Source organism: Aristolochia californica, unplaced genomic scaffold, assembly GCF_029961685.1.
Source record: "Aristolochia californica isolate CCGP_79_NKW_82.1479 unplaced genomic scaffold, dmAriCali1.0.hap1 SCAF_12, whole genome shotgun sequence".
In the NCBI taxonomy this organism is placed as follows: domain Eukaryota; kingdom Viridiplantae; phylum Streptophyta; class Magnoliopsida; order Piperales; family Aristolochiaceae; genus Aristolochia; species Aristolochia californica.
This window is the reverse complement of record NW_027181793.1, coordinates 22366558-22381871: the sequence shown is the minus strand read 5'-3', so window position 1 is coordinate 22381871 and position 15314 is coordinate 22366558. Positions and strand designations below refer to the sequence as shown.

At 41.6% G+C, this 15314-nt stretch overlaps 1 protein-coding gene across 1 annotated transcript in view; it reads left to right on the top strand.

Moving 5' to 3' along the window:
• The window catches only part of LOC137946727 (carbon catabolite repressor protein 4 homolog 6), a 44385-nt gene that overhangs the window by 2898 nt on the left and 26173 nt on the right, over window positions 1-15314 (top strand). Inside the window, exon 6 of the mRNA XM_068793039.1 lies at window positions 3442-3494. Coding sequence (XP_068649140.1) covers window positions 3442-3494 — 53 coding nt within the window. The remainder of the gene's footprint in view (window positions 1-3441; window positions 3495-15314) is intronic.

The window sequence follows — 15314 nt, the reverse complement described above, 5'->3', positions numbered from 1 at the left end:
CCGTTTTTGGTACTTTTCTAAATGATAAAATATCAAACCCAAATAATTCAGTAGAGTTTTAGACCGATGAATCAAAACTCAAATCATTCTCTTTGGAGCTCAATTGATGGGATTTTTTCTTATCTTTATCTTATAGTTTGGGTAGTTCCAATGTTTTTTTTTTTTTTCTTTAACTGTAAAAGTCAGAACAAGATGGTCAGATTTATGCATTCTCAAATCTAGGGGAGGTCTGGGTATTAGGCTCTCTAAGGACATGAACATGACCCTCCTCCTTAAGTGGATTTGGAAATTCAACACTGTTGGCAATAATCTATGGAGACCTATGGTGGCATCCAAGTTTAATCGGTATGAGATCTGGTGGACCTCAGGAGGAAGGAGAGCTTCTCTGTCTCCTATTTGGAGAGTTATCTTTCCACTCCTTCCGTTGTTTCACTCGGGCATCCGTTTTCAAGTTGGAAATAGTCGCTCAATCCGCTTCTGGGAAGACTGGTGGATTAGCTCTGGGCATCTAAAAGGCTCATTTGGCAGTATTCAGCGGGCCTCCACACAGTGCAATATGTCGGTTGCGGAGAACTAGAAGCTGGATGGTTGGTATCTCTGATTACGTAGAGGATTGGATGACGTGGATGCCCTGCTTGCTTCTCGGCTCCTTGAGGTGATCTCTGACTCTAGGCCCCGTGACTCTTTGAAAGATTCGATGATTTGGTGGCCGGAGGCGAGTGATTTTCTCGGTCTCTTCCGCCTACACCCTCATCAAGGGTTGGACTTTAGTTACCCCTAAGCACGAGGTTGAATTTATTTGGCATCTCTTTGCTCCTCGAAGATCAAATTCTTCCTTTGGAGTGCTGGGCTCTACAGAATTCTCACTGCGGTCAATCTTCATCGTCGTGGCAATCTCACTATTTGCACCTCTCACTATTTGCACCTCTTGCTCCCTTTGTGGCTTGGAGGAGGAGACCTCTCGCCACCTTTTTGCTACCTGCCCGAAGTCTTGGTCTATTTGGATGAACATCCTTAGCCGGTTCAGTGTCCAACGTTGCTTGCTAGAGGACATTCTTGCAAATTGGGCGGCTACTCCTTGGGATCCCCCTCCCTAAATTGGAAAGATTGATCATCTCTGCATGCGTTGCTTTTATCCCTTGGGGCATCTGGATTGAGTGCAACAATAGGCATTTTAACGCCAAACATCTCCCTCGTGGCTGGGTTATCTCCTCGATTACTGGCCACATCTCCACTTGGCTCCACTCCAAGAAGGAGTTCTCGGCTCTGTTTGGGCTTTTGCTCAGGGAAAATTGGAGCTCCCGTGCCCAGTTAAGAGTTCCGTCGAAGCCTCCAAAATTGTTGGAATGGTGTCCCCTTGATCTGGGCCACATCAAGATGAATTTTGATGGCAGCTCCCTCGACAACCCTGGTTTGGCTGGCTATGGTAGGGCCTTCCATGACTTGGCTGGTACCTAGCTTTTGTCCTATTCCGGTCCTATGGGCATAGTGAACTCCACTGCTGCTGAGCTTCAGGCCCTCCTTAGAGGCCTCTTCATCTTTTGTGAGCATTTCTTTGGGCCGCTTCACATTGAGAGAGACTCCGCGGTGATCATTGGATGGTTCTCCTCACCCTCTCCCCCGCCATGGCGTCGCTGGGATGTTTACTATTCCATTTTGGACATTCTCCCCTTTATTACCTATATTTGGTCCCATGTTCCCCGTTCTGCAAATTCTGTTGTAGACTGTTATGCTAAGTAGGGGGCCTCCCTCCATGCTCCTCTTGTAAGGAGGATGCCTGCCTAATCTTGTTTTGTTTTGTTTTAATGAAATCATGACTTTCTAAAAAAAAAAAAAAAAGTCAAAACAAAGTAACAATTTTTTCTGTTTTTTTCTAAACAAGAGTTAAGAGGTCACACTTTTTGAGAGGTTCACATAGAAAATCTATTATTTATGCGTGAATTGCTTATTTAAATTGAGAAAGGTATAATTGAAGAATCAAACACTGAAATTAAGGAGTCAAAGATAGGAATATAAGTTGAATGTTTACTACATGTTGCTATCTATGTGCTTACCCTCAGACCCTTGTCAATGTAAAAATACCAATCTGAGTGTGATGTCAGTGGCATTGTTTGTGGCGAATTATTTACTTCATCTTGTTTGAATTGCATGTGTATATGGCCATTCACATGCATTATTTTTTTATTTTTTTTGAAATAAGGTGTGAATTCACATGCATTATTCAATCCTCGATCAATGAAAAATGTAACAAGCAGGGGAATGCTTAGCATCACTACTTTTAGTGGCTCCTTTATTTCTAGGAGTCATTGTAAGCAGCATCATTTTTTGGTAGTTGGCTTACTGTCAGATTCCTGGTAACTCGATTGCATTCTTTCTGCTATATTTTTGTTAGTGGTACTCCCCCATCCTCATTCCAACAACAAAGAGTACGTTGTCAAGGGGTTCTTATTTGCAAGTTTTTTGCTTTGTAGGGATGGCTATTGGGTGTGGTAAATATAGTTACATATGTTTGGGAATTTGGAGCTGTTACCAATAAAAATGCTTTGTGATGTCATAAACTACTACCTTCCTCAGCTTCAGATCTTCCTTCTTCTTTGCCAAACAATTATAATGGGATGATCATTGCAAATTGAGAGACTGATATCGAATATTTGTGTATAGAGTGAGTAGATCGCCTGGGCAACGAGCAAGAGAACTTTCATTGCATTGTGAATGATTTTCCCAGTGTAATTTTTTTGTTTGAATGTGTAAATGGCAAATGCAAAACATGATGTGAGCTCACTTAATTTGTTTATTTTAAATCTATGGTTGAGATAGAAGATGGCGTGCTCCTATAGTATCTCACTTAAACATTCTCTAGGAAGGTGAAGTTTCATCCTTTAAGGTGGAATTTCATTTTTTTTTAATTCATAAACGGAGTGATTCACTTTCTCTTGGTAATGTGAATTTCACCCAAAATTTCCATGCACATTTAAACATTCTAGGCATTTCCTCTAGAGAATGTACATTCCTCACAGCTTTCCTTGTGCACTAACAGGGCCACAAAGTTATTAATTTTTTGTCATCATCTCCTGCTTCAAGTGAATGAGGAACCACATCAAAATTAAACACTTGTGTTTTTGCTTCACATATCTTGACAAAATGACTGGCTTATCCAAATGGGTAACTCTTGTCATATACTGCAACCACAAAGAATGACATCAGTTAGGATTTTCTAGAGTACTTATGAATGGAAATGATACAATCAGGTTATAATATTTTACTAGGAGGCCTTTGAAAATTTGGCCTGTTTTAGTCTTCACTGTGCTTGCCTGTTGGTATTGGTATTTTTTTAGTGTTGTATTGGTGAATTTTAGTTGTTATGTTTTAATCTTGTGATCTTAAAAATGAAATGAAAAGAATTTTCTTGACAAAATTAAGAAGATTCTTTTCAATTTTCAGATGCGTACTGGTGCACCGCTTGATGGTTGTGCTATTTTTTGGCGAACATCAAGGTAATTTTAGTTCAATTTGACTTTCTTCTGTTTAAAATAGTAAAATGAGTACTATATTTTTGTAGAATTTTCTCCTCATTTTAGCTAACTCTTAGTTCAGTTTCAGGGGCTTACACACAAAGAGCTCATGTTGAGTTGAATCATCTTAACTTGTGGGCGACAAATTTTTTTTAGAAAGTTGAGAATTTTATTGTGAGAGAAAAAAAAATGAAAGAGATTGGAAAATGCATTTCTTAAAAACAACTGGCCAGCAAAGCAAAAATGTATACAAACCTCATGAACAATACATACTACATTATAAAAAAAAAAAAAAATGAACAAGAAAAAAGGATTCCAATCATGACACTGATTTTATTTTTCTCATTTATCTGTCTACTTTGCTTCAGTCCTTTATTTTTTTGGTGAAAACTGGTGTAGGTGGTTTCTTAAATCTAAAACGGAGATTTTTTAACTTAAAAGCTTCATAAACTGTATTGTTGGTTGTCAGTGACAATGATCGTCATTCTTCTATTTTAGCGACCACATATTATTAAAATTTATAGTTTTTATTAATATCTAACAACAAATTATTCTAAAAATCTAACACCAAATTGTTAAAAAAATAAATCTATGATGTTATTGGTGATCCTCCTAGAAGTCATGGTCGGGTTAGGTTGTGGAAAATCTTTGTTGCTTAAAACGACAAAGTGGTAGTAGTTGAGTGTGGCACCAACACACTGGGATGGAGGATAAAGGCAAAGGCGAAGTGGATGAACAAAACAAGTTGAGATCAAAAAAATTGGTCAATGATCAAATGGAGAATCTTAAATATGATGAGAAGATTTGGAGGGATGGAGTTAGCCTGTATCATGGGAGTCACTTATAAGGGGTCAGCCAAAGAGGGAGTAGAGATACCAACCTATGGTGATAGATGATTGTGGTTTCATGGAAAGTGCGGAGAATTGGTAGTGCTAGAAAGAGAGCAATTGTAAGTTACTCTCTTATATCATTCAAAGCATGATTAGTTGAACTACTAGGAATCAAACTTCAATCCACATTTGAGGCTATTTATCAAGGATTTTTGGAATTTTGGCAATATTCAATACAAAGCTATTTGTGCCATCGGCCATGCAAGTGGCATGCATCTCATGTGGGACAACAACTAGATCAATATGTTGACTGGGGTGATGGAATCACAATCTTTTGGGCTGAATTTGGTTGACAAGGATTCCGAAACAATTGGTGCTTCACTTGGGTATATGGCCCCATCAGGTACTGACAAAGGGCTGCCTTCTTGGAGAAAATTTTGGATCCTCATGCATACATAGAACCTGTCATGTCTATTTTCATTGGATTTTAATGCCATTAGATTATACAGTGAGAAATTCCCATAGCTCCTAGGATCACTTCGTCAATGCGAGGTTTTTGTGATTTCATAGGCGGATGCGAGCTTGAAGAAATGCCCACTTTGAGGAAGCAGTTCACTTGGAGTAATGGCCAAAGAAGCCCTATCCTTTCAAAGCTTGACCATTTTGGTGTTCTCTAATTGGAGTCGGTTGTACGAGGGTGTGGTTGGTAGGTCTTGAATAGGCCTTTGATCATTGGCCCATCTTGTTGGACACCAAATATGATTGGTAGGGAGCCATGCCTTTCAGATTTGAGAACAAATGATGGAAAGAAAAGGGCTTTGACAAGCTGTCGAGCATGGTGGAATGAAATTGGATTTTTTTTTTTAATAAGATACTTTATTATGAATGAAACAAATAATTTACAAATTACATTGGAATTTTTCTAACAACAATAGATTGAGGAGCAATTCCTTGTTTTGCTAAAAAATCAGCAACATCATTTGCTGATCTAGGAACATGAGACCAGTAACAATCAAGGGTTGAGACAGTAGTCATTATTTGGTGTTAAATTTTCCAATGTCGCCAAGGGGGTTCTTTAGCTTTAGAACACCATTCAATAACCACCTTTGAATCTCCTTCAATTATAAGGGGATCATTAAAATTGTCTCGAAAAGTCAAAAGACCTTGAAGGAGAGAGTTTACTTCAGCACTAGTAGAATCTGAGAGTCCCATTGGTCCTGAAAAAAATTGGAGTTGAAGACCCATTGCATCTCTTATAACTCTTCCAAACCCTGCTTGACCCAGATTACCAAGGGAACTTCCATCAAAATTGAGTTTCAAGCAACCAAAAGGAGGTGGAATCCACCTAGCCATAATAGGAGGACATGCTGGAACCATCATATGAGCCATGGAATTCCAGTTTTCTTTAAGGGAGATATCTCTCATGGTGCTGAATTCAGATTGTATGTGTAACCAAGAAGAGATGTGGCCAATAATTATGGACGCAATCTCACTTGCAGGTTTGATTTTGTTGTTGAATCTTCTATTGTTCCTTTCTTTCCAAATCCCCCAAGGAACATGAGCTATACATGCTGAAAGAAGGAGTTTTCCCAACTTCTGAATTCTAAAATCCAGAACCATTCTACACATATCAGTAAGAGTCATTGGACATATCAGTAAGAGTCATTGGGCTGCGAAGTTGGAATCCAATTTAGTCCAGCATATGGGTCCAAATCCTCCAACAGCACAGACATTGTAGTAATAAATGGTTGACAATTTCCTCCATCTCATTGCATACAGGACAAATAAGACTATGTAGTTGGTTGCCTCGTTTTCTCAGATTATCCACTGTTAGGATCTTTTTTTTTTTTAAATGATGCTGATTTTATTAAGGCAAAAGCTCAAGAGAGCAACTTACAAGGGGGAGGCCTTCCCAAACAATTAGAGATTGCTGGGAAGTTCCGAATTTTGCGAATTTATCAACCAAAGAGTTGGCTGATCTAGGAATGTGATTCCAATTACACTGAGTAGAAGATACAATGTCAGCAATACTATCAGTGATGGGCCAGTGGCACCAAGGGGGGAGGTTGTCCTTAGAACACCAACTAATAACCATCTTCGAGTCGCCTTCAATGATTAACTTGCCATGGAGACGATTCCTGAAGATTTGGAGGCCGAACAGTAGAGTACTAACGTCAGCAGTATTAGAATCAGCAATGCCCACCGGACTAGCATAAGAAAGAATAGGGTCTCCATTGTGACCTCTGAACACACCACCTGCTCCTGCTGGACCAGGACATCCAATAGCACTACCATCAAAATTCAGTTTTATGCAGTCGCAAGGAGGAGGATCCCAGATAGCCTTTCTTGGAGTTCCGCTGGGGCCAGACATGTGAGCGATCAAATTCCAATTTTTCAGAAGGGAAACCCCCGATAGAGTGGCAAATCCTTCTTTATCTGAAGCCTGCTTGAGATGAGGCCGACGGCATGAGAAACCATGTCGTCTGAGGTGCTAGCTTTGGAGTTGAATCTCCGGTTGTTCCGCTCGAGCCAAGTGCACCATGGAACATGTGCAAGACAGGCCGAAAGAATTAACTTGCCCAGTCGAGGAAAAAGAATCCCTCGAACCATCTCAAAGGTGCCAAAGAGGTCCTGATGTAGCCCCAGTTGGAGCCCGATTTTTCGAAAGATCTTCATCTAAACTTGCCATGAAAATCCACAGTGTAAGAGGACATGCTGGACTGTCTCTTCGCACTCACCGAAAAGGGGATAAGAAAGATTGGGGGCAGTGAAGCCTCTTCTATGAAGGTTGTCTAAAGTAAGAATTTGTTCTCTGATGGCTGACCACACGAAGAATTTGATTTTGTTTGGCGCTGAGAGTTTCCAAGCCAGATTCGCCTTGTGCTCATGAGTACTGTAGTCTTTCTTTCTAATATGAGAGTAAGCCGAAGTGATAGTGAATCGGCCATTATTACTAGGCTTCCAAATCAGTTTATCAACTGAGTGCTCTCGGATAATAATACTGCTGAGTTTAGTAAAGAAAGAGCAAAAAGCCAACGATTCCTCATTATTTAATCCCCGACGGAATGGGAGACTCCACGAGTGATCATTCCATGAATCAGCCACAGAGCAAGAGAGGTCACTTGCCACCCTATGCAGCCCCGGGAAGTCCTCCGAGAGAGATCGAGGGCCACATTATTCGTCCGACCAGAAGAGAAGGGTCTTTCCATTGCCCGTGTAGAATGAGGTAGCATCTCTGAAGACTGGAAGGAGCTTGAAAATTGATTTCCATATCGGTGATAGGAGGCGAGCAGCGCCACCCTCTCTCTACCATGCACCCAAAAACTGAAGGTAGAATTTCACCATATTCTTCCATAAACTGTTATGCTTGTTGTTGAAATTCCAAATCCATTTGAGCATAAGAGCTTTGTTCGTTTCTCTTGTAGGCCGGATGCCCAATCCTCCCCTATTATGAGGCATACAAATATCCTTCCAACTGACCAGATGGTATCTGAAGGTATCTTTTGAACCTCTCTATAGAAATCGTCGAAAAATGACATCAATTTTGGAGCAAACAGAGGTCGGACAGTGCATGAATGATAACAGATAATTGAGCAACCCCGCCAGACAAGACTTGAGAGAGTGAGACGCCCCACTGTTGATAAAAGTTTACCCCTCCAAGTGGCTAGCCTCTTTTCAAATTTCTCAATGAGGGGGGACCATAGTGACGCCGAAGGCCGAGAATTAAAAAGTCGGAGCCCAAGATATGTAGCTGGCATATTTCCCACAGAGCATCCTAGATAGTCCGCCATATCCCAAAGCCCAGTTGGATCAATGTGATAGCCAAGGAGAGTGTTTTTTCTCCAGTTTATGTTCGGACCAGAAGCCAATTCAAATAATCCCAGCACAGCATGCAATTTTCTGATATGATCTATAGTACCAACCCCGAAGCAAATAGTATCATATGCAAACTGGAGAATCAGAATGTCAAAGGTTGTGCAATCAGTCGTGGGGAGGAGCCATCCTATGTTCTTGGCCGAGTAGATCAAGGAGGATAGGCATTCTGCCACCATGTTGAAGAGCAGGAGGGAGAGGGGGTCTCCTTGTCTGATTTCCCTGGTTTCCTTAAAATACCAACAAATTGTTCCGTTGAGAAGGATGGAGTAGCTTGCAGAGGAGACGCAGCTTTGGATCCAGAAGCACCATTTTTCTCCGAATCCCATCTTTCCCAGGAGGGTGTCCATAAACTTCTAGTTAACTCTGTCAAATGCCTTTTCGAAGTCTAAGCTTGAGGATGAATCTGGGGAGCTTTCAAACCTTGAAATGATGACTAAGTTCATGACATGCCATGGCTGAATTAAGAATGTTCCTTCCCTTAATAAAAGCACTCTGGCCATGGTGAATCGCAATAGGGAGGATTGCCCTGAGACGACTATCAAGGAGGCGCGCAATCACCATATATGCACTGGTAGTGAAACTGATCGGCCGGAAATCGGATGGGAGCTCTGCCCCATCTTTTTTAGGGATGAGGGCGATGAAAGAGGCTTTGATACTCCTATATCTGATGCCATGCTGATAAAAGGAGCGGGTCATGCTGGAAATGTCTTCTCTGATGAAGGGCCAACAACAACGATAAAATTCCCTGTTGAATCCATCCGGGCCGGGAGGACGATCCAAAGGAAGACCAAGGGCTGCAATTTCAATTTCCCGCATAGGGAAGGGGAGCTCGATGAGAGTAGTTGCAACTAATGGAATAACCTGAAGGTTAACCCTTTGGAAGAAGGGCCGGAATGGCTGGTGATCAGAGTATAAATTTGCAAAAAAATTCACTCGTGAGTCAGAAATAATGGCTCGGTGCGAGGTGGTCTCACCGTTGACGCTGAGCGTGGCAATGCGGTTGGCCTTTCTTCGTGCAGAGGCGACTGCATGGAAGAACTTAGTATTAACATCCCCATCAGAGAGCCATTTGAATCTTGCACATTGCTTCCAGTGCACTAACTCGCTGTGGGCAAATGACTGCAATTGCCCTTGAAGGGCATACCTCTGAGAGATTTCTGGAGAAGAGAGACCTCTGACTTCCTCCTCAGAGTCGAGAACGACTATCTGAGCAAGGGCATTGGTTCTCACAGCCGAGGAAGAGTTCTTTTCAGAGGCCCAAGACCTCAGCAACGGCTTCAACATTTTTGAGCTTGATTGGGAAGGCCCACCCACTCGGTCCAGCAACGGTCATATTCTCCCAAAAGGATTGGAGAGATAGATCAAAAGAGGTGTCCGCCATTCAATTATTGTTGAATCTGAAGAGAGAGGGGGGGGGGGGGGGGGGGGTAAGGGTATTTCTGGAGTTAAGACAGAGGTTGTGGGGGACTGGGTTGAGTGGGTAGGTGAGTGATGTGTCGGATAAGTGGGGGGAATGCCGGGGGGTCAACGAGTATGGTTCCCATTCCAGCTATAAAGCTGCCTGGGGGGGATCGCAACTGCTGGGAGGAGGCAGAGTCGAGAGGTGTACTTCCCAACTCATTGGCTGGCTGTGTGATTTCTCGAGGTTTGATTGTGCTTTCGGGGACCACATCTCTAAAATCATCCATCATAACGATGCTGATATGGATCCAGTATCGCGCTTTATCCACCATAATGCATCTGAAATATTGCCCTTCACATGGGTGAAGAGGGTTGATGAGAATCAGGGCCACATCCAAACGGTGTCAGTGTTCTGTGAGTGGGTCCAAAGCAATGATAGAGCCAAACTCAGACACGACTCTCGAAAAGACCACGTTCTGCCATAGCTCAGTAGGAAGCCCTGTAACTGTAACCCATTGGCCGTACTGGCTGGAGGATGCCGAGGTGAGCCACTCTGAGACCCCGATGATGCTAGAGCTGGTGTGGGTTATGATGGCAAGAGCCACAAAAGACTCCTGCTAGGTTCCGAAATGAACAAGCCAAGTTTGGGGACTGAGATAGGAGATTCTGGGAGTGTAAGCGAGGTGAAGTGCGTCAATCAGCCAGTGAAGAATGTTGGATTTGATGACGTCGGGGGATGTTTGGACGAGAATGGATTGAGTCAAAATTCTGCGTCCATCATGGAGAAGGTTTGGTGGGATTTGGATGATTTCGGGTGTTTCTGTGGGAGCAGGGGGGACTGATGCATGGTTTTGGTTTGGGGCAAATTAGGAATTTTCGGGGAGGAGGGGGTGCTGTTAGGAGTAGGAGGGGCTGTCGGGAGGGTGTTTTGGTGGCGTTGGGTTGCTGGGAGGAGAGGTGAAAATCTTACTCTGGCATCACCGGGGCAGATTGGTGCTTCTGCTGCGGCTAGCGCCAAGGAGAGGCTCTAAAGTGCATCGGCTAGCTCATTCCAGCCAAAATCGGAGTTTGTGGCCTCAGGTATGAATAGTCTGGCTAAAATGGAGGTTCCTCTTCTGTGGGTGATCCAACATTCCCGGCGACCACGGAAGGTAGTCACCGAGAAGAGGAACATCGAGTCCCGTGACCAGAGCTCACGGGATTTCTCAGTTTCAAAGGTAGCTCTCTGGAACTGAAGCCTGAAGTTGTGGATCGTTTCTACTGGGACACAGATGAATGAAAGTTTTGATCCGTCTGCTAAGGAGATACGGATCACTGGACCTGATTTTCGGACGACTCTCTTGACGGTAACTCTGCATTTTCCGTAGTTGAAACGGAAAATACTATTTCGCTTCCTTCGGCGAGAGACCGTAGTCCAGCGAGCTTCGTATTCCTCCGTCGGAGCCTTAGAAAGCTTGCCGGAGCGGTGGCTGGACGGATCCTACCGTCTGTGAGTTTTTCTTCCTCGCCGTGGAGAGGCATTTGCTCCATTTCTTATCGTCGCAGCATCGCTGAGCCCTCTGTCGGTGTCGGAAAGGCTTGCCGTAGCCTTGCTTGAGTAGTGGTGGTCCAGTCACCGGCCGTAGGGACGGTGACCGTCAGGAGAGCTCTCTCTCTCTCTCATTTGAGGGTTTTGGCACACGTTAGCTGTTTCGAAATAGATGGCGTACGATACGACTGCTAACAGCGCACATTATGATGATTAATGGCGCACATTAGCAATCGGTGCACGTTAAGCGAAAAATCGCCCAAAATCACTGTTAGGATCTTATTCATAAGAGCGTTCCATAGGAAAAAAATGAATTTTTAAAGGAGCAGAAGTCTTCCAAGCAATAGCTGCATCATGAGATTCTCCTTCAGTCCATTCATTGGTATAGGAATAAGCCGAAGATACTGAGAACCGTCCTCTAGTATCTTTCATCCATATCATCTTGTCCTCTTTAACTTCATAAATCTTAACTAAATGAAACTCAACAATAAGATTAAAAATCTGGTTTGTTTCTAAATCATTCAGGCCTCTTCTGGAATTAAAATTCCAGGAATCACTCCCTGTCCATACTTGCTGAAACAGTAACATTACAGCAGGTGGTTATTCTTTTGAGCAAACCATATCTGTCACAAAGAGGTCCTTTATCAGTCCTCCAATCATCCCAAAAACTAATCTTGCCTTTGTCAAATAAAGGAAGAAGTTGGTAGAAAACTCTCCAGAGTGAAGAAAGATTCTGTCTTCTTCCTCCATGAGTTCACCAGAATTCAGAAACCGCTGCTTTAGCAGCTACCATTGGTCTCCAAATAAGTTGAGGCGCAGAATTATATTTCCAAAGCTATTTAAGAAGAAAGATTTTATTTGTCATTTTTGTAAGCCGAATTCCCAAGCCTCCATAAGATTTCAGTTTGCAAACATCTTTTTGCCTTAGCAGCTACCATCGGTCTCCAAATAAGTTGAGGGGCAATTTTATATTTCCAAAGCCATTTAAGAAGAAAGGCTTTATTCATCATTTTTGTAAGCCGAATTTCCAAGCGTCCATAAGATTTTGGTTTACAAACATCTTTCCAAGCTACTAGATGATATTTAAGATCCCCATTGGATCCTCTCCACAAAAATAATTAGGAATTCCAGCAATGCATGAGTTCAATAAAATGAGCCTTCCGGCCTTTGATAGTAATCTATCTGTCTAAGTAGATGGTCTTTTTTCCAACTTCTCAATTACTGGATTCCAAAGATGACTTTTTGGCCTTGAATCAAAAAGAGGAAGTCCCAAATAAGAAGAAGGGATAGCCGTCAATAAACATCCAATATGGGAAGGCATATGCGATAGAACATTATCAACAATATTATAACCCTCATCATCATTTAAAAAAAATATTATAATCAGCATCATTTTTAAAAAAGAAAAACAATATTATAACCCATTATAGAAGACTTTTGCCAATTTATCTTTTGACCGGAAGTTACTTCAAACAAGCCAAGAAGAGCTTTGATTTTCTGGATCTCCTCAATTCTACCATGCATAAAAACTAGAGTATCATCAACAAACTGAAGGATAGGAATGTCAAATTCTTGTTGTGCTGAAACTGGATGTGACCAACCTGTTTGTCTAGCATCATATATCATTAAAGATAAGTACTCAGCCACAATATTGAATAAGAGAAGAGATAAAGGATCCCCCTGTCTTAAACCTCTAGAACCTTTGAAATGGCCACAGGTTGTACCATTTATAAGAAGTGAATATGATGCTGATGAAATGTAACTTCTAATCCAAAATCTTCATTTTGATCCAAAACCCATCCTGAGTAATAGGCTGTCAAGAAGGTTCCAATTTACCCTATCAAAAGCTTTTTCAAGATCCAATTTAAGGATAAAGGTGGGATTTCCTAATTTCTTAAAGTAATACATGAGTTTATGAGCAGCCATGGCTGATTCAAGGATACTTCTTCCTTTTATAAAAGTTGACTGGCCTTGATGAATTACCATAGGCAAAACAACTTTAAGCCTATTAGCAAGAAGACGAGCCATAGCTTTATAGGAGCTAGAGATTAGATTGATCGGACAAAAATATTTAGGATGCTCCACATTGCACTTCTTTGGGATAAGAGCAATAAAAAAAGCTCCCATACTTCGATATGCAATGCCTTTGTGAATAAGGAATAGAACATTAATAGAATGTCATCCTTAATAATTTCCCAGCAACTTTTATAACATTCCTCATTAAAACCATCCAGGCCTAGGGCTTTATCATTGGGGATTCCTAAAGATGCAATTTCAACTTCCTTTTGAGAAAAGGACAACTCAATGAAATCTGCAACAGAGGGAGTTATTTTCTTGAAGATAAGATTTTGAATTAGAGGTCTGTCTTTGTATTCTTCAGTGTATAAATCTTCAAAGAATCTGATTAAAGTACCAGAAATAGTATATTTATCGCTTGTAATTTCCCCATCCGCACATAACGAGCTAACCCAATTCATTTGTCGTTTGTTTGATGCGATAGCAGGAAAAAACTTTGTGTTACCATCACCTTCTTTCATCCATTTAAATCTGGATCGCTACTTCCAATATATTCTCTCTGTGAGAAATATACTGGAATTTGTGCTGAAGCAGATTTCTATTGTTAAATTCTTTACGAGTAAGGCTTCTTTGTTCCTCATAAGAGTCTAGCACACCAATTTTCACAAGAATATAAGACTTTTCAGTCATATCAGCAGCCCTTTTTTATGCTGTCCAGGATTTAAGTTTGGCTTTTAACATCTTTAATTTGAGTCGAAAGTACCAATCTCTTGGTTCCTGAATTTGAGAGCTGTCCCACCATTGTTTGATATGTGCATCAAAATCGGATTAGCTAATCCAAGAATTCTCAAAACGAAATGGCTTGGAACTCCATTGGCCGATCTTTGTGTCAAGAAGAATTGGCCAATGATCCTAACCAACTCTATTGAGAACTTTACCGATTGCTTGTTGATAGATTTGAAGCCATCCTCCATTAGCCAAAAAACGATCTAACTTGGACAGAATTGAATTTTGCTGTCCATTGGACCAAGTATATGATTTTCTAGATAGATTTATTTCTCCAACATCCAATGAAATTAGCAAAAACTCTCATTTTAGAATTAATGCGAGGATATGGAGAAGATTTATCATTACGAAACCGAACATTGAAATCGCCTGCTAACAGCAAGCTCGGTACAAATGGCTGGCTTAGGGCAATGAGAGCACTAGGTTCTTCCATGCTATTGCCTCAGCTAGAAGGTGACCTAACTGAGTCACTCTCTACCTATCAATGGGGAGATAAATGAGAACTGCTATTACAAGCTGTTTGATTGGATTCTACTCAGATCTTTTTAATGAAGATAGCACTGAAAGACCAGTGCTAGAGAACCTTCAATTGAGTAGAATTCCGAAAGTTCTTGCACAACTAATTGAGTTTCCTTTCTCCAACATGGAGATTGAAGAAGCCATCACAAAGATGCCAAACGATAAAGCCCCTGAACTAGATGGATTCAATGGAGAATTCTTCAAAATGGGATGGAAGTTTATGAAGAGAGACATCCTTGGTTGTTTTTGGAGCTTCTATGCAAACGAGAGTATTAGCAAGACAGTGGGTGCCTCCTTCATTGCTTTGGTCCCAAAAACTTTCAGGTTGAGTCCCCTGGAGACTTTCGGCCAATCAATTTGGTGTCCAATGCTCACAAAAAACTAGCATTGGCTGCTGACAAGAACACTGGGAGTTGCCCTCTTCTTGGTGATTCATCATGGTCAAAGTGCATTCCTTACTGGAAGAAGCATTTTGAACTCGAAAATGATGGTGCATGAAGTCTTTGATTGCCTCGATAGAGGGAAAGAGGCAAGATTTGCTCTCAAACTCGATTTGGAGAATAAGTTTGACTGAGTTAATTGGAGCCTTCTGATTTGACCCTCTGAAAGATGGAATTCGAGATTAAGTGGAGATTTTGGATTAGAAACTGCATCACCTTAGCATCCTACCTGCTTGTGGGCACTTCAAGGGGACAAGAGGTATTAGGTAGGGGGACTCCTTATCCTCGCCACTTTTCAATATAATTGTGGAACACTTGTACATTTTTGTCCATGTAGTTAAACAAGAAAGCTGGCTCCACCCAATTTCCTTGAATGACAGAAAGGACATCCTTTTGGTCCAATATG